The 19312-nt window shown below is 53.3% G+C and overlaps 1 protein-coding gene across 5 annotated transcripts in view; it reads left to right on the top strand.

Annotated features, from left to right (window-relative positions):
* Positions 1 to 19312, top strand: part of HEG1 (heart development protein with EGF like domains 1) — a 66932-nt gene that overhangs the window by 8600 nt on the left and 39020 nt on the right. For all 5 annotated transcript variants that reach the window (XR_011141967.1, XM_068949114.1, XM_068949115.1 and 2 more), the window contains exon 2: positions 18897 to 19223. Coding sequence is in view for 4 of the 5 variants with exons in the window: in XM_068949115.1 (XP_068805216.1) it covers positions 18897 to 19223 (327 nt within the window). In the remaining variant the exon portion in view is untranslated. The remainder of the gene's footprint in view (positions 1 to 18896; positions 19224 to 19312) is intronic.

The following is a 19312-nucleotide window of genomic DNA, read 5'->3' as shown; positions in this document are numbered from 1 at the left end:
GTCAGTCAGCTAAACGGCGGGGTGTAGGGGCAGCAGGCCGGTGCGAACTCCTGAATCGCTGTCGGCCTGCGCTCGGGAAACCCGCCTCTGTCTGCCTCACCTACCCCTTCCCCTTTCCGATGAGCCCTTGGCCTCCGAGAGCGTCTGTTTGCAGGCGGGGAGGGGAAGCGTTTCTTGTAAACCCGTCGCCCCGTACGTGGAACCGAAGATAACATCGCGGCCGCGCTTGAAACGCCTGCGAGGTTCGACCGCGGCGTTCGGAGCGCAGACGGTATCGCGGGGCGAGGGAGCGCGGAGCAGGCTGGGGCCCGGAGCGCTGGGGACCGCGCTGGGGAGCCCGGCTGCGCCCAAAGCACACGGTCGTTTCGTCTTGGGGAAGAGCTGGGGAAGAGCGCTGGGGCTTGTCGTTTCAGACACGGGCTGAATGCAGGCAGGGAGGCGCAGGAAGCAAATAGGTGAGCGAGGAAGCAAGGAAGCCGGTGAAAGGGAGGAAGCAAGGAAAGCGGTGAAAGGAGTGGCTGGAACTGCAGCGCTGCCAAAGCCCCCCGCGCCGTTTGGCTTGGCGTCTGTCTTAACGTCGGAGACGGGCGATTGGGAGGGCGCAGTGTGTGGCCAGGCCGTCGTTGGGACGTGGGCTGTCTGGTTACAAGGCCTGTCCTCTAGCAGGTCTCAGTGTTTCAGGCTTGCCATCTGTGAAGTGGGAGTGAAACCTCTCCGTTTCCCTTGCTCCGTTGGCCACACCAGAGCTACGGCGTGGAGGCTGCCTCTTTGTCCGCGTTTTAAAATTACGCCGCCGCTCCGCGCTGGGACCAGCGCAGGCTCCTACAGCAGCACGCAAACTGGTAGCCGAGGTAGCACCAAGCCCTGCGAGCTTCACTGGGGATGAAAACTTATTATGCAAATTTCCCCCTCCCTCCTCTTTTTTATTTTTTTTGTAATTTCCTTTTCCCTTTGCCTCCCTCCTGGCCCTCCGATCCGCGTAAGACGCCTGGCCGCGTCGGGCTGGGGACGGCACGGGAACGCTAGCAATGTGGTTGCCTAGATAAGTCAATTCATGTTTCTGCCATCTGCGTCTGTCCTTCCGCCCTTTCTCCCTCCTCTCCGTGCCAGCTGCTGCCCTGCCTTTCTGCGAGTCCCAGAAACGAGGTGTGAAATCAGCCGAGAAGAAATCAGCTTAACTTGCAGCCAAGGAGACTGAGGTTGGCTTTTAGGAGAAACTTTCCAGCTCGGTGAGAGTGGCAGGACGGTGGAGCAGGCGGCCTAAGGACGGGAAGAGATCCCGCTCGTTGGCAGATTTTAGGTGTCTCAGAGAAGGATCTGTGTGGGATGATCTAGGAGCACTTGGTTCGGCCGCGGCACGGAGCGGTCAGAGGGTCTCTTGTCCATCTCAGTATTGTCATTATCTTTTTTAAGCCCTCCATCTCTGAAACATTTTGTGCGCAGAAGCAGCAAGCTTAGGAGCAAGGGGCGAAGTTCAGGAGGATGCCCGTATCGCAGAGTACACCGTGTACACCGTCGTGCCTTCAAATCTGCCTCACGTTTAACCGCCTGTGTTTCAGGGCTTCTCGGGGGGCAGAAGCCTGGCTCTCCGTGCAGTAACGCCAATGCGGGAAAGGTGCAAAATGCTGCCGTTTTGCTGTGACAGGGTTTCATGGGCGCTCCTGTGGGGTAGGAGGGCTTCCTCCTCGCCCCGCAGGGCAAGGAGAGGAAAAAACCTGCACACTGAAACGTTTTGCTCTCCCAGGCGGCTTCAGTGTTCAGCCTTTTGTGAGACAGAAGTTAATTTGTTTTGTTTGTTGCAAACGTGAAGTCCCTGGAGTTGGGTAGATTTAGCTCTGCTCCTTCAGGGTACATAATTAAAAGCAAAAAAGAAATGAAAAGAAAAAAGAGACTGTTTCAGAAGAAGGAAACAAAGAGAAAAAAAAAAAAAGATCAGTTTCCCAGTCCTTTCCTGATCCAAAGTCTCTAAAGGTAATGAGGGTTTTTCACTGGCCAGGTGGTTTAGCACCAGTCTGTAGAAGCAGTTTGCGTGATATTTAAATGGTAAATGAATGCAATTTGAGATATAATTGTGAAACCCAACAGCCAGGGAACACAGAGCGATACGTATTGATTTACACCTTGATGTGTGGTGAATGAACGTAAGGACTAAGCTCTGAACACAGCACAAACGGGTAATGAGATAGCGGTAGTTAAAGCCTATTATGGACTCTCCTGAAAAGTTTCGTTTTCCTGTAGCAGATTGCCAGAGCCAGTAGCACATGCCTCTCCCGAGCGCGGCGCTTCACCAGGCTTTCTAAGATCATTCTTTTCAAGCAGTAATGGCCGCTTAAGATGGATAGTTTAATTTGCTTTAATTTTTCTGTGTGGTTGGGAGGACAAGGGGGATGATCGCCTGTTGCAAAGCCTGGGTCGATGGGGGCTGCGGCAAGGTCAGCGCTGGTTTCCCACTTCCTTGGCCGCAGTGGGTGCCTTCCTCTTTGAAAATTATTCTTAGCATCCAAAGGAGTTACCGACACCGATCAGAGCGCAGGGGTTCTCCCAGCCATACTCGCTATCTGGAGCGATTTGCTTCCTCCATCAGGTGTTACGGACCCCAGTTATGGGGCTGGCAGGCAGCAGCTCTCTCCGTTTGAGCTCCCGAGCTGTTTTGTGTGCCGCCTCCGTCCCCCTTGTCCAGTGCATTTGCAGCCCGTGTAATACCCGCCGTGCCACGACAGCTGGGCGCCCCGCAGCGATTAGTGGCTTCACCTTCAAAACATCTCCAGGAGGTGGTAGAGGATTATTCTCGCTTAGCAGGGAGAGAAGCGAGGCATGGAGAGATTACGTGGCTTGACACCAGACTAGAATTTCTGGCATCTATGATTTAACCACGGGAGCAGTGTGACTTGCAACATCATTGTATGGCCAGGGGTTTTAAAGGGTTGGCAGGGGTTTTAAGACAGTTGCCTGAGTGGCCTGGTAAAAAAAAGGAGAAGAGAAATTGTTCTGAATCAGATTAGAAATAGTGCGAATAGAAAAATCACCTTGGACTCTCTGAGGGGGTATTAATGCGTGGTGGAAATGCTGGCTTTCCTGCCTTACAAAGAAGCAGGTGAAGCGTGAGCTCGTCCCTTTCTTTGCGCCGTGCTGGGACCGCTCTCGGACAGATGACTCCTTTTGGGGAGCAATCTCGGTCCACGGATGTGAGTGAAGCAGCCGTGAGCGCGATGCCCGAGCGGAGCCGAGCGGGGCCGTTGCGATTTGCTTGCCGCCGCCGCTCCGGGCACCGCAGCAAGCTGCTTGGTGAGGTGCAGCTTTGGGCTCGCCGTGGGTTCACGGTGACAGTTCGACGTCAGCTGTCCGGCCGTCGTGGCTGTGGCTCACCGATGGAGGTGCGCGCGTGGTCCTGGCGCGTGAAGCCACGTCTTCCAAACGGCGGAGTTTCAAGTCATCCTGCCAAAGGGATTTCTTGAGACTGCTGAGAAGGGAGAGCAGCGGATTGCTCTGTCCTGTTAGCTCCCGAACCAGGCACTGAGGCGCCCTGTGGGTAAAAGCCTGAAGACCACACTTTTCCTGGCCCAGCAGACCCAGAACAGCTAACCGCACTTACTGCGTCGAATAAAAGCAGCAGGACTGAGGCCTTAACAGCATTTAATCTGGTTGTGATAGTTTTATTTCTGAAGCATTTGTCCAAGCTAATAAAAAAAGGGAGAATGAAACAGAATAAAGAACTATTTCCATTAAAAAGTCAAACAAACAAATAAAACCTGTCAGTGTAGCCATAATCTTTCTACACTGTGGAAAGTGTGTTTCCTTCTAAGGCGCTGCTAGACTCTCCAGGTCCTCTGAAGTCTCTGCTCAAAGGGCACGTTGGCCAGCGCTGTAAACTCTTCATCAGTGTTAGATACATACTGTTTCCAAAATAAGGACAGATTTGAACCAATAAGGCTGGAACAGCTCATCCATTTGTCAGATAAAAAATTGTATCTGACCTGTCTACACTGGGCACTTCAGCTTTTTTTTTATTTTTTGCTTTTCAGGATACATTGCTCTTTGTGATCAGAAGGCTAAAGCTGAGCCTGCTGCTTTTTTTATTTTTATTTTTTTAATTATGAACATGTCATCTTTCTGGGGCTGCGCGTAGCTGCGCTGTTGAGGAGAGATGGGGTAGAGGGAGACGGTGTGCTTTGTGCGGTCTCCTGCCTTTGCAAGATGCGATGTACGTGCAATACGGTGCATTGAGCTACAGCCTCCCAAATACTCAGAGCGAACTACCCTGTGTTGACCCCTGGGCTGGATGGATCATAGATTCCCCCGCGTAAACCCTCTAGGTTTCTGGCTTTGTTTTTCCCCTGTACTTTCAAAAGACAGTTTGTAGGGTTTGAGGTTGGTGCAGGAGGGTCTTGCTGTGCTGGATGAGCCCCGGTCTCTTTGCAGCTGCGTGTCTGCGTGCAGGCGTTGGAGCTGTGTCCGTGCACACCTGGGATAGCCCGCACTGACCCACACGGAGCTGCTCTGCAAAGAGGTACGGCCAGATCCTGGCACCTGTTACGGTGTCTTCCTGCTCTTCTAATGGTGCGAAAAAGCTTTCAGGACAATTTGACCAGCTATCGCAAGATGTTCCAAGCAAATTAAAGGTTGGTTGTTCATAATATTCTCTTGATAGCGTCCTGCACATAATGCACAGTCCGTAGTTCGTGTGCAAGCCTGTCGTGAACCTTCGATACCCCAAATACAGGGCCCGTTATTTACATTCAGCTGAAGATGCGCGTCATGTGTTTTTCTGTTTCCTGATCAGCTGAACATAAAAGGCAGAATCCAATTTCCAGTGGAAATAGACCTGATTGCAAATTCAAATTTTGATTTCTGTGAGCAGCTTTGCAACATTTGCATTATAATTTGCAGTAGCCATAAATACTGCTGCGTTCATTTGCTGGCATATTCATGCAGGGCAGATGCAAGAGGGTGACAAGTGCAGGCACAGGGGAAGAGTGAAGTCTTTGCATGCGTACGGGTAGAAAATGATTTTGTTGCATCTGGCCACCCTTCCCTCTCACCCCTTTCTGCGTGCACGCAGCTGGCGTGAGGACAGCCGTAGCCGTACGTTTTTTAGGCCCACGTGTTGTTCCATGACATCCCACGGCTTCAGCAAGAGGCACGGTTCGCTCACGGTGCTTTGGTTATGCTGAGAGTCTGCATTCATCCTTGCAGGCTGAAATCATTCGAGTCAGAGGACAAGGAGAGAACTTTCCCACCCAAAAGGGAAATGATGTTGCATTACTGAGCGACCAGCCCAAGTAATAATATAATCTTAGAAAAATGCGGTTCCCTTGAGTAAAGGAAGCTCAGTAAACTTCAGCTCCAAGCTGTTAACATAGCTGTTGCCTGCCTTATAGTAACACCGTTGTCAAACCTGGTCTGCTGAAGTGCCCAGGAGATCACAGGGGAGCCCGTTCCTATGTCAAATGAAGACCTCTTTTAGGATCAGAACACCATGAAATTTTATAAAGCGGATTTCTAGGACCTTGGGGCACATCCCTCCTGTGTCATTGATTGTTTTTTTTATCCCAGTAGCCCTGTGGTCCCAGCTGGATGCTGAGTGCTGAATGTGATGACGGTCAGCCCTGGTCCTCCAGAGCTCAGGAAGGGGCAGGCGAAGCAAGGGAGAGCGGCAGGATCAGCGGCGGGAAGGCAGCAAACTTCCCGGTGCCGGGGCCAAAAGTCTGGCTGTGTAAAATTGAGGGAGAAAGTGGCTCATTTTTAGAGCTTTGGGAGCGTTTGGGCAAACCCGTGCTGGGGAAAGGCATACGGTGAAGTTATTTTGTTAACAATGGGACTGACTAAGGAAGCCTGATTTCCTGTGAATTCATGTCCTGCGTGAATTCATATCCCGGCTACCTTGCGCAGCACCTTGGTTTGCTCCCTTTGGTGCACCCGTGGGTGGGTCGGCACTGCCGTGGGCCGTGGCTGCGGCCGTTTCCCGTAAACGGGGGTGCGCTGGGGCATCCGCGTCTGATTCCACCGTCGCGGCTCATCCGTCCCTGCTGTGGTTTTGGCAGAGAAAGGTATCCTCCGCTGCCTGTCCTCCGTTCGGAGTCGTAACTCCTCCTGCATCCTCTGTGCCCTTGCCTCTGAGTCATCTGATAAACCGTGGTGCACTTGGTCACTGCAGCATCTCCCCGGGCCGGGCAGCCCCTCCGCTGCGGGTGATGGAGCTCTGTCCCTGGAAGTCTTGATCTGTATTTTGAGCCTCCTAATATTTGGCTTTATTTCCTTAAAACCCCAGCCCCGGGAGCTGTCGTTCCAGGAGAATCGCGCAGAGGGGGAGGAAGAACGGCTCGCGGCTGCCGCGGTGCCAACGCGAAGCGCAGCAGCGGCTGGGCCGTTCTGACAGTCGTGCTCTGCTGGGCAGAGGGAAGGTGTGCAGAGAAGGACGGGCTTGTGTTTGAGCTGCTGGGCGCAGCAGGAGGAAAACCGGGTGCAAAACCAGTTGTTTTCTCTTAGGCTTTCTGAGGAGCCTGTGCAAGTGCCTTAACCTTGGCAAGCTGACTCTCTGCTGGGAGGAGCAAGCTCCGTCTGCCTTTCTGTTCGTTGCAAAGGACGTGAAGCTTAGAGGACTTTACAAACTGCTTTTGCACCATGCATGCTGTGGTCTGGATGTGGGGCGAGCCAGCTTAAGCTGTTTGAGGGGGACAGCATTGCTCGTAATGCGCAATACGGTCGAACGCTGCAGTTATTCCCTGTCGCCCTTTTGCACGAACACCCCGTGCTGGGCTCCCAAATCAGCGCTTGGGAAAAGTCCTCTGGAAACGCCACGGCCTTTGCAGCTCTCTCACCAGGACAGCTATGGTGATGTAGGTTTGAGGAACTTTTTGTACAGTGATCAGAACGGCAACAAGGATCTTGCAGCGGAAGTTTGGGGGAAAATACCCTTTCCTTTTTAACCCTAAGCTATTTTAGCCCTGATAAAAAATTAGCTGGGAAATGCCTGAGGAGGAGATGTAAATGCTCACATAGAAACGTGTGCAAACTGTACGATGATACCAGCTGACTTATTGCTTTTATTCAGTTTTAACTCAGTAGGGTTAGCCGCTGTCCCAGGGGTGCAGCCCAGGCTGCATCTCCCAGAGGACATCGTGTTGCTGTTGTGACACCCCCGCCACGAACACATGCACGTTTAGTGCAGATGTTTTACTTCTCTGCATTTTTCAGCATGCTGTGATGGCAGAGGCTTTAAAGGCAGAAAGACTATTACAATAATCAGTCTGACCTCTTGCCTAAAGCAAGCTGGACATTGGTTTCATTTCTGCTAGCAGAGCTACCCGGAGAGTCCTTCAGGGGCCTCTAGACTGTGAGGAAAGTGGTCCACTTCACCAGGCTGGTGGGCTCCTTTGGATGGATGGGTAGCAAGGATGCTCTTTATCTTGCTGCTGCTTCCACATATTTTTAGTGGAATTCCCTGAGAAGTTTTAACAACTTTACTCCTAGCTTTGATGCCTAAAACAGTCTGCACAATTTAGGGGGAAAAAAAAATCACAGACACACGAAAGCCTTTGCAGAGCACAGACTTTCTCACAAAAAGTGAAGGTTTGGTCAAACAGAGCAAAGCTGCCAGGTCAATCTGCAGTAGTTGTGGTGGCTGATGCTTGCAAAGTGCAGGACTCGCTGTGTCTTGAATTGCCGTTGTCTGAGATGGGCTGCACAGCAGCAGGTTAGATTGAGGGGAGCCTTTTCATTTGATGTTATTCCAAAGAACTTTGCCCTTAACTACTGCGCGGACACCTCTGGATTTGCAGCTTCCCAGAGTAGCTTTCAGACGAGCATGTTGAGAGGAACTTCTGCATCTGGAACGACAAGAGGAATTTGGATCTATAGAGTACAATTATCCACGTCACCATTTGTTAGGACACTGGCGTTAACACCCTTCCTCTTGTGGAAAATCTCCGGAGCCCCGAGGACCGGACTGAAACGTCATGCTCTGCTGAACCGCACTGAGGCTGGGATGAATCACACGCGTTGAAGAGCTGGCATCAATATTCAGGACCTTTGCATTATCAGAGAGATACCTCCTCTGATAGCCTAGTGCCAGGGTGCTGCAGCCCCCCGTGGTCTGTAGTAACTCTGCTGGGGGGAGAACAGCCTGTTTTGGAGTACGTGTAAGTTGGGGCTGGGGTTGGGGGGGTGCTGAAGTTTGGATATTTGAAGGTTTTTTGGTTTTGTTTTGCTTTTGAGCTCTCTAAAAACAGGCAGATCTGGAAGAGATCTCAAGACAGCTCCCCTTGCAGGATCACCCCAAAAGATGTTTATCTAGCATACTTTTAAAAATTTTCTCCAGAGAAGTGCCGTTATAGGTAAGAAAAAACTTCCTTATCAGGGAAACTGTAGCAGCTGCTAGCTAGAACTTCTGCAAGGAAAGGTACTCTGTACCAGTGCTGACCGGGCTCGCCACTGCGTGACTTGCAACATCTTCCGAACTCACGATTTGAGGTACTTGAGCAATCTCATGAGGTAATACAGACAGGAAGGATGCTAACGTGGCGTACCGAACTGATTTCTGCTGCTGTTATCTTAAATGAATTTCTCTAAATGGAGCATCAACATGCTAACCGCACAGGAGTTGCTTTCGTTGCAAATTAGCAGTAAAGGCCCTGCTTGTGAAGCATAATACTGCTCTTGTAATGTAGCATTTATCTTTGTTTCGGAGCTGGGCATAATTGTATCTGTGTCTCGAAAGACAAGGAGAAGGGTTTCAGTAGCTGTTTTTCACAAAGGCATCTTTAGAAAGCTTCTTACCCTGCTTGGTACGGGCTTGAAAGAGCTCAAAGGAAAATACCCCTGAGTAGCTTTGGGCATCTGAACATTCAGCATTGTTTGATTCGGATTCAGTTACAGGACTAACATCTAAATGCTAATTCTTTTCAGAACATGATCAGCTCTTTCAACAGATACAGAATGGGGCTGTAGTGTTGACCTGGCAGGCAAGCCTGCAAAGAAAAGCCCTTTGAGGGAACGTTTCTTAGGGGGGAAACTTGATCAGAGAGTGCAGAATAATCATGAAGGCGACCTTTTCTGGGGGCCGCAGAGGGAGCGAACATGTTGCGTGAAGAAATCGAAATGGAGATTGGGAAGGTTCTGCCCTGGAACGGGAGGACGGACAGCGTCAGGGCTGCTGGCTCGGGCTCAGACACACTCCAGATCACGCTGCCTCCCAGAACAGCCCATGTCGTGCAGAAAATATCTTCATAATGCTGTCCTGTAGATTGCTCGTGGGACTGGAGGTGGTGGGACCGGACGGGCCGCGTGGCGTGCTGGGTTGAACGCTGAGGTTGGTTGTCACTGGATGGCAGGAGAGCACCAAGGCACTGGTTTGAGGTGGCTCCCAGACGTGCCGTGTGGGTAAATGAACGGGCAGCTGGGCTTTCTGAGCAGATTTCTGGTCTCTTTTCCTCTCCACTGCCCTGTTACGTGCAAAGTGCCCGTTTGTACAAAGGTATCCTGTGACCTGACCTACTCTTTCCGTTTTTCTCACCTGACTCCTCGTTAACCCAGAAGGACAGCTCGGAGAGTGGCAACCCAAGCCTGCCTTTCTCCATCACCCCCAGCTTTCTGCTGCCAGCTGCAGGGCTCACATGCTAAGCTGAGTATGAAGACCTTGGGAGAGCCCCTTCGGCACGTGCTTCACCTCGGAAGGAAGATTGCTGCACATTTTGTCCCCAACGAGAGACTCGCATGGGGCCTAAAGACCCATGTTTTGTTTTCAGCCTCTTTAGAGCAGTCACAGAAAGGCACTGGCAATGGTAAATCCCGTCCCCGCCTCCCGTTCTCAGGAAGGAAGTGGGTAGCTATAGATGTAGCGTGAAGGTAGGGTGAAGCAGGGGCGCCTGCTTGGATCCCTCTCCGGCCGCCGCAGGAGCCTGGCCGGTGGGTGCCAGTCGGAGAAGGGACCTGGCTCGGCCCCGGGACGAACAATATCCCGCGCCCTCCTGGCCGCTGCCGTTGCCGCTTCCGGCGGCAGAGCGGTGCGCTGTCATCTAGGAAATGCAATTTAGATCATCATCCTTTTGCAGGATGGGGGAAGGGATGTGGGGGCCCCTGTCTCTTCGTGGGGATTAATTTCTCTTGGAGATGCTTTTTTGCTTATTTGCCTTTTTCTCCATTCTTTCCCAAGGCTTGCAGTCCCTTGCTGGAAAAATGAGAACGAGGACGGGATCTGTGGGTCCTACCGCTAAGATGGCATACCATGTGCCACTCGTTTGGCTGGTGGGCAAGACTCATGGGTAAGGGTTGGGGTTGCTCTCAGCCCCCCGCTGAGGTGGTTTTGGGTTTTGCTAGCGCAGATGGAGGGAAGTATCTCGGCGTGCCTTGTATCTATGGCTGAAACGCATCCACCTCCAGGAGGAGGAGATAGGGCAGCTCTTGAACAGGTGGACAGCGTGAGTTGAAGGTTGAGTGTCTGAGGAGGATTTGCACTGGTGGGATACTGGTACCGGCTTTTGACACCGGGGCTACGCAAACGGTGGATCCCTTTTAAGCCCTAACTTGGCACCATAACGTTAAACGCCCTTTAGTGTTGTCATCCACCTTCCTGGATGTTGCTGCGTCGTATGGATGATGTTGGCATGACACACACGTGCAGCGGAGAGCTGCTTTAGCAGCGTGCGTGCTGTGGCTTTCGCTCGGCCTCGCCGGGCGCTGGCTGTGCCCACGCGGGCAGCCTTGTCCTGCTGCGTGGGCTCTGCGGGGAGGCCCCGGTGGCTCCTGCGCTCTTTCTGACCCTCCTCTCTGCTTGCAGAGGGCGCTTGGGCACTGGGGGAGGCTGCCGCAGAGGGTGCAGGGCTGTAGATTTGACCCGCGCTTGATCTCGACACCCTTCGTCGTCTTCTCCTGACAAGCTGCCCTGCCGTCTGCTGCGCAGAGAGCCGCCGTGCCGCGACGGCTTTTCCCTCTCTGCTCCAAGCAGGACAAGCGCCGCTTCGACTCGGCTCCGAGCCCCCGGGTAGGGGCGGCGGATGCCAGCGCGCCAAATATCCTCCGTGCTCCGTCGTCTGCTGCGCTCATCCCCCAGAAAGCTGCAGGAGCAGGGGAACGGTTGCCTTGCAGTGAGATCCCGGGTCTCGGTGCCTTTTCCCGCGCGCCCTCGCGCTCGCCTCCCGGCGCCTCCCCTGCGCAGACCACCGTCCAGCAAAGCTCTTAAGCGTGCGCTTAACGTTAAGCGCGTAAAACAGTTCCCTGGGGAGCTATTCGTGTGCTGAAGCGCGTTGCCGGATCGCGTTTGCTGCCGGGATGCTCCCGACCAAAGCCCACCCCGTCGCTGCGGCAGCGGCTCCCGGCCCCCGGGTGTTTGGCCGTGTCCGAGCCCGTGAACGGCTGCTCCAAGCGATGCTCGTTCAAGGGGGCACCGCCGGTTTTCCTGTCTTGTCCTCTGTGTTCCCCTCTGTGCTCCTTGTTGTGGAAAGCATCTCTCGGGCTCCAACCTCTCAGAGCGGGGGCCTGTGATTTTGCTTCCAGATCCTGACATAAAAGTGCCGCGTTGTTGTTGTTTTTTTTTTTTTTCTGAGTCCCTGCCAATTGATATAGTCGGCAGGTCCTGGAGCAGAGGGCTCTTGCCTCCGTACTCGTGTGCCGAGGTTCTTCGTGTTTAAAGTGTGTTGAACATATGCGTAGAACGGCTTAAACTTGTGCTGCCTCGCGCACGGCCTGGCAGGGCTCGTTGGGTGGCTGCGACGCGCTCCCGGGGGGGAAGCGGCAGCAGCGGCAGCAGCGATGGGGGCCGCGTGCTGCGCGCTCGGGTCGGCCGGCTTTGCCCAGCGCTTTGGAGGGTTGTTACTGGAAGGGGTTGGGTCGGGGCCGCCTTTTAGGGCTTGTTGTTGTTCCGAGGGGGGTTTCTGCTTTGCGTTTTGCAGGCTCAGGAGTTCTGGCTGTCCTAAGCCGAGTCTGAAATCGCGCCGCTTTTCGCTGCAGTGGTTTCAATCAGGCTTTTCCAGCTGCTGCCCTCTGCTCTCACGTGGGCGCAGCTTATATCCCTGTAAAAGGGACTGACTTCGCTCTCATCCCCCTCCTGCCCCTCACAGGGCAAAACAGATAACGTCTCTAATCAGCTAGTTTTCCTGGTGTCCAGACTAGGCCACAATTACCAGTAGTTTGTTTTTCCCGCAAGGTATGTTTGAGTCAAATACGAGTCACTGAGCTTGTATCAGAGGTAAATAAGCTACGTTTAACGACTTGTGTTGTACGTGAGGTCAGGCACAATGAGCTAATGCTCCCTTCTGGCCTTAAAATAAATGAAACTTTCAGAAAGCAAAGTTTAGCCCTGAAACTTTTAAGCTGCTATCACCCTTGCTTATGGAAGAGCCTGCACCTTGGGGCTGCGGATCATTCAGCACCTTGTGAGATGGGTCATCCCGTTGTTTCCCAAATATACTGCTGCTTGGAGGCGGTTTTCTTGTGTTACCCAATGTGAATGAATGCAGGCAGCTGCTGGGAAGTGTGTAATGGTGCAAGGAAGCCCTACAGTGAAGTGTGATACATTCAGAGGGTAATTAATCTCTACGCACCAGCAGCAGGCTAGCTTCCTCTGAAAAATTGTTCCAGCAAGCCACATGGAAGATTTTTAACAATTGCAAACCTTGCAGACAAATTACGGGTTTCTATTATTTCCTTATTTGCATGAGAGTCTATTTGCAGAAAGGTCTATGTTATAAATGAACTCCTGTGCTAATAAAACTGCGTGGCGGCACCGTCCTGCTCTCTGCGGCCCTGTTGCATTCGTTTAACCTGCACTGCACACGCTCGTGGAGCTGCCACGGCTTTTTTTTTTCCCCTTTCTTTCTTTCTTTCTTTTTTTTTTTTGTTAATTTTCTTTTTTGCAGCCAGGATGTTTTTTCTTGCCTTTTTATTGTTCCAGTGACCTAGCAACTCCGCTTTGGTGGAGCCCTGCCAGTAGACTTCCTCCCCGAGCCGTCTGACAGTCTCCAGCAGCACTGCCCTCAGATGGGAGCAAAAGTTAAAACGACAACAGGCTGGGGCTGCGGGCCGCCGGGCTCTGCCCTTGCGGCCGCCACGCTGCCTCCCCGCCGAGAAAAAGCTTCCCAGGGACTTTAAAACCCTGGAAGGAGGAAGGCGAAATATTGCATGGGGGGACTTTTTTTCTTGTTATACTTCTGTAGGACGTAACAGCCAAAGCCGGGGCGGTGGGGAAGGGGGCTTTGAAGGTAAATCAGGCGTCGCTTGGACTTTTAGCGCTAGAAATTGGTGGTGTGCCCTGGCCAACTCGGGAGCGCCTGGCGGGCGGAGAGGGGCCGGAGAGGAGGTGCGGGCATCTTAAAAAGCCGTGCCGTTCGGCAGGTTTCATTTCACTCGTTTTTATTAACGTTCCCTTAAACGGATGAGCAAGGAAGCCTTGCCTCTTGCTTAGCGCTCCTCAGCCCCGCGCAGCCAGCCGGCGACGGGGCAGGGCTCCCTTTCCACGCGCCCTGCGGCTGGGAGAAGCCCCCAGGACCCAAGCGACCGCCTGGTCGCGGGAAGGAGGGTGGGAACGTGAGCGGGGCTGGGGCGGGGGGGTCCCGGGATGCTCCGTGGGAGCAAGTCTCACGCTTTTGGAAACGGCCACGGGTTCGGGCGCGCTCTCTTCCTTTTCCAGGAGCTGTTTTCAGGCTCCTGGAAGATCAAAGCGGCCCCCCCCTTTTTTATTTTTATTTTATTTAATATTTTATTTTCTGTTTCTCAGGCGCCGCGCGAATCGCGCCCGGCTGCCCTCAGCGAGCAGCCGTTTCTGAAAATTTGGCTTTTGGAGTTCTGGGTGGCGAAAATGAAAACAGGGGCAGGGGGCTGTTGAACGTTGCCGTCGTTCGCATCCCGTCCGTGCGCCGAGCCCCCCCCCCGGGCTCGGGTGCCCCCGGGCCGGGCTGAGATTCGGGCTTTTTGGCCGTCGTCAACACAGATCCCGTTTTCGCTCCTGGGTTGAGGCGTGCGGTTGCCCTCCAAAACCGGGCGAGCCGGGCAGGGGGTCGGGGCTGCCCCCTCGCCTAGGTGTTCGCTGCGTCCCTAAAGCCCGCGCCTGCTTTCCTTAATACCGCAAGCATTAGCAAGAGGGGTTAAACGCGTGCGGCTGAAACCCTCTTACATTCTTCCCGTGCTTAGTGCACACGAGGGACCTTCTCCAAGGGATATTATCAGCCTGTTTACACCGAACTGACCAGTCTCAAGTATTTTATTTTATTTATTTTTATTTTTTTCAAGTTTCATTCCCCCCCCCCACCCCCGCCCTGCCCAAGCTGCTTCTTTCAGGGCAAGAACAAGGAAGGAAACTGAAAATCCCAGAGAGCCCTGGACAAGTCCAGATTTAGGGCTGTAGCTTTTGTTCGCACAAACTCGCTTGGCTCCGAAGCGGCCTCCGCCCATAATCATTACATCCGCAGCCGCGTTTCAAAACACGGCCCGGAGCCGCTCTCCCGCCGCCGCAGCCCCGGCCGCCCAGCGCGGCCCCCGGCTCGCTCCCCTCTTCGCGCTCCTTCCGAGCCGAAAGTTGCTCCTTAATGTTTTCCTGCAAGGGGTTGTCCAAGTTTAGACCTTTTTTTTTTTTTTTTTTTTTGCCCCCCCCCAGCCCCCCGAGCCTCAGATGATGGTCCGATTATGCAATTTAGCAGATGTGAGCGTTACAATTACAGCTACGTTTTCCTCCCGAGGAATCTGCCTTAGGTCCGAGCGCACTGGGCTCGGCGCGGGACAGCCCCGCCGCGGCCCTCACGCCGGCAAAATACAGTTTTCTCGGTGATGCCCCGCCGGGGGACGGTCCCCGCGGCCGGGGAGGGGGGTGGCCACTGACCCCCAAGCTCGGGGGGCCCGGAGCCGAGCCCCGGAGCCGAGCGGCTTGCCGACGTGCTTCTGGCGGTCGTAAACGCGGACGGTGTCGCTCCGCTTTTTTTCGGTGGGGCGCCGTGTTTTGGGGTGTGCCCCTGCCGAACGCGGGGAGTCTGCTCCGCTGGAGATATTCAAAAGCCGTCTGGACGCGATCCTGGGCAATATGCTCTAGGTGACCCTGCTGGAGCAGGGAGGTTGGACTAGATGATCTCCAGAGGTCCCTGCCAACCTCAACCGTTCTGTGACTCTGCGGTGGCCTGGTGGGACGGGAGCGGCGGGGCTTCGCCGGCAGATGCCCAAAGTTGGGGGGAAAACCCACGGGCGCGGAGGGTGTCTTGGTGGGCAGCTGCGCCCCTCAGTCGGCGGCGTACTGATTGCAGCTGCGCTAGCAAAGGTTTCCCGAGCACCACCGTGGGGAAGGAGCATCTTCTGGGTGGCCCAGAGCTATACGGGGGGCTGGCTGCCGCCTCGCTTAGCAGCCAGCAGTTTCACAAGGTAACGAGACACGCAGGCTGCCCACGGCCTGAAAAACCTGATCTGTTTTTCCCGGACGTGTTATAACTCCACTCCAAGAAGCAGCCTGCGCCGATGCGGCAGGTGGCGGTGGCAGTTTCGCGTTAGAATTGAAATATTTCCCTTGACAGCTGTGGTCGTGCGGAGTTAAAACGTAGAAACCCGCTCGGCAGCTTCGGGTGTGACAAAATTGTTAGTGACAAATCTGTACCTGAGCTAAAGGGCTGCAATGGTTTAAGCCTTTAATACATCAGAGGAGGCCAGATGGTGCCTTGTTTATTTTTTCGGAAGAAGTTTGCATCTGGTCCATCTGCTCCCAACGGAGGGTCATCTTTGAAGACTAATTTCTGCAGGCATGTCAACAAAAAACGAGATTGCGGTTGTCTCACATCTCCAGCAGACTTGAGGGCTGCGTGAGGAGCTGGGAGTTCGCCTGTGTTTTGCTGTCGATGGAGCGCTCACGTAACTGATTCTTTCAGGTTTCCTTATTGCGTACCGTGGGCCAGATTTTCCAACGCAGCTAGGTGAGCTGTACCCACTAACTGTATGTTGGCATGTGGTTTTCCTCCTTTGATCGGGGACCAGCCTGCCTTGCCAAGGTATAGTTAAAAGTGCCAGATCACTCTAAAAAGCATGCGTAAATAATACCTTCTCATTCAGCACATCTGCTCCCTGGCTGCGTTCAAAGCCAGATTTGCTGACTCCCATGATAAACCTAAGTGTTTTGCTGCTTTTTATTCCCAGTAGCTCGGCAGAGCCAAACAAGGCTGGAGAAAACAAGCCAAATTACGCTCCGGGATGCAAACTAGGCTCTCCTCCGCCTTTCGTGGCCCCGATCTGGTTGTGTCCTCGGGGCAGGTCAGACCTTGGCCTTGCTGAGGCCAGTGGCAAGAGGAGTTAGCGATTGCCCAACTTGTGCAGCCGGCTTGCAACTGGTTACAGTGTGCAAGCAGGAAAATATCAATGAATCCTTTACGGCCAGACTCCGGGGTGAAGTTACTGGGCTAACAACAGCTAGGCAAACAAGCAGCAGCATTTTACTTTCAAACTGGCTATGTTTGATCAAGGGTCCTAGATTAAGGTACTCCTTGCTGTCGTTTTCCCAGAGTTATTTTTAAGAAGTGGAAATTTCACTGGGGACTCTCACGCTTGGCGTGCATGCGTCGGCCCTCCGGGCAGCCTGCTGCAACGCCTCGCCGTATATCTGAGCGTGCCTTGCTTGGTCGCTTGTTGACAAATTACTTGGCAACCTGGGAAGGCAAGTTTCACCCTGTCTGTACTCATCCCCGGAGGGTTTCTTTAAGCGTCTGCTGCCTTGCCTTTCTTTTGTGCAGCAAAGCCGGACGCGGTGGCACAGCAAGCATGGGTTGTACATCTGAAAGCTTTTACAGAGCGGGGGAACGGAGAGAAATTCAGTGCACCGCCCTCCAGCATGCCCAAATTTGTCAGCTGCTATAAATGCCCAAATTTGTCACTGCTGCTATAAATAGACTTGCGGGCTACAATTACAGGCTGGGTATTGACTTGCAAATGAACGTAGCAAGCAGCCCCACTGCCATGTCGGGTCCCCACATCCAAATGGCTGCAACAAGCGGCTTGTTAAATGGGACGAGAGTTGGCTCGTAACGGGCTTTAAACGGCCCCAGGATGCTTGGGGCGCTCAGCTCCGGGGGCATCGCAGCTGGGCACAAGGTCTGTCATTAAAGGCACCTAGAAGACTCTGCTCAGCGGCTGCTCTGGTTTCCTGGTGCCCCACGTTGTTCAGACTCCTGGGATGACGTGCAGGCTGGGCTACACACATCTCTCAACTTGTTTTTTCTTGGTAATTTCCCACTGAAGCTATTGTAGACAGAAAAAGAAGAGACCAGCCCTGAAAGGGAGCAGTGACTTAGCTGATGCATCAGGTCTTTTGGGCAGAGGCTGAATGGTGCCATTAGCAGCTGTGCTGATCTCATCCACACCTTTGTTTTGGGGCACCGTGTGCCCAATGGCTGGGAGTGGATCAGCGAGGGCAGGACCTGTCCTGGAGCTTGGTGGGTCTCAGAGCTGCTATGTAGCAAAATGGGCAGAGTTCCCCTCCCTATGAGACTCCTCGCAATTTACTGAGAGGCTTCAGGCCCCGACACCCTAAATTGATGTCTGCATAGCAAGGTTTCCGTCCTGTCCACTTGGCAAGTGGGGAGTGCTTTGGACTCCTCCAGCCTAGAAATTGCATTATGTTCATAAAGAACATGGACCTTAACTTCCAGTTTCGGAGGACACAGCTGTGATTTGGACTTACTCTGACTTGCTGTAGGCTGAAGAACATCTGACTCTGAAATGCCAGCCAAGCCTCAGGGTTGTGAACATGGGTCAATCAAGCTCACTGCTGTTCTGCACGTGACCAATGTGAATGGAAATCCTCATGCCTTGCACACAGTCCTGGCTGGTACAGCTAGCTGGAAACCTGAATTCCACCCGTAAATCTCATTTAAACTGCTCACAGCAGCTGTCATTAAATGCTGTGCTCAAAATGATGTCAGGCTATATGGCACATAAGGCTAAAGCTGTGTAGCTGCAACATTAAATCCTACTGCTGCTGCCAGCAGTCAGTGTTAATAATTGAACCAGGAAGTTAACTGCTGAGTAACATCTTCAGTCCTTGTCTAGGGCCTGATTTGGAAATGCATTTAGATTTTAAAGATGCAGGTGGCCATCTGCGTGTTTCTGAAGATCCTTTAATACCTAGTGACTTCCTTGGGGGGCAATTTTTGGGTCCAGGAGATAGAGCAGGCGGTAGGTTCAGCATCAGTGTGCTAGGAAGGCTCAGGCGTGAGTAAGAAGTGAACAACAAACTTATTCAAAGAGAGGATGGGGCTGCTCTTGTTAATACATAGGCCAGGTGGGGAGCAAGCACAGGGAAGGGAAAAACCCTCTAAGCTCACGGGTCTTGGGAGCAAATACATATTCAATAAATGCGTTAACTCGTTTCCCAAGGAAATAGGAAAATGATCCTGGGTGACTGGAGAAGTGAGAGTTTGGAGCAGCCTTCCTGCAGGAGCAGGGGGACAGAAGACCCAAATGCTTTTAGGTTGGAGCATGGCCGGGGCTCCAGGCTGTGGTGGTCACAGGGAAAGGACCTGAAGATGTACAAACTTCTTCCCTATCCTGTTTCTCTTATTGTGATAGGCCTTAAGGCCCAGATGTGGGCCTTAAGTTTGGGAATCCAAAATGGCCATCTCTCACCTCTCATCTGGGGTGACCTTCAGTACCTGGGTGCCCTTCAGTACCCAGAAGGCTGATTTAATCCACGCCATAAATTCCTGTCTTTTGGCCTGATGTCTCTGGCTTCAGAATTTGGCACCACAGAGCAATCTAATTTCCACTGATGTGAATCCAAAAATAGACTTCATGTCTTTGTTTTGATTGTGTGAGGTTTATTTCTAGAGTAAACGAGACCCGAGCTCAGCCTCGATGTTACCGTCACAAGCCGAGCCTGCGCGTTCAAAACTGGTCGCATTTTAATTATTTTTTTTTTTCTGCCGCCTTCTTTTCCCTCCCAGTCATCGAAAGCGGCCAGCAGGGGAGAGGGAGCGCCGACCCCGAAATAAGGACTTCCCGTTCTCGCGTGGACGTTGCGCCGATGTCCCCCGGGAGCGGAGAGCGGACGCCGTGGCCCGCCGCGGGGGTGACCGCGGGGAGCCAGGCCCCTCGCACCGAGCCGGGCGGCCTCGCGGCGGACGCGCGGCACGCGGCACCCCTGGGGCAGCGCCGAGGCGGCGGCACCCTGCGCGCCGGCGCCGGGCGTTTTCCACGCCATGCAGCGGTGCCTTTCGTCAGCCAGGCTGCCGAGAGGCCGACTCTCCCGCCCTCGCAAAGCGCTCGTCCCGGTGAGTGTTATAGATGCAAAAATGGTTTATGAAATATTCCAACCCCACTGCTAGTAATTCAGTTTTTTGACCGTCTTTCCCAGGAAAAC

Source organism: Struthio camelus, chromosome 6 (assembly GCF_040807025.1).
Source record: "Struthio camelus isolate bStrCam1 chromosome 6, bStrCam1.hap1, whole genome shotgun sequence".
NCBI classification, from domain to species: Eukaryota; Metazoa; Chordata; class Aves; order Struthioniformes; family Struthionidae; genus Struthio; species Struthio camelus.
This window is presented reverse-complemented; position numbering and strand designations above follow the sequence as displayed.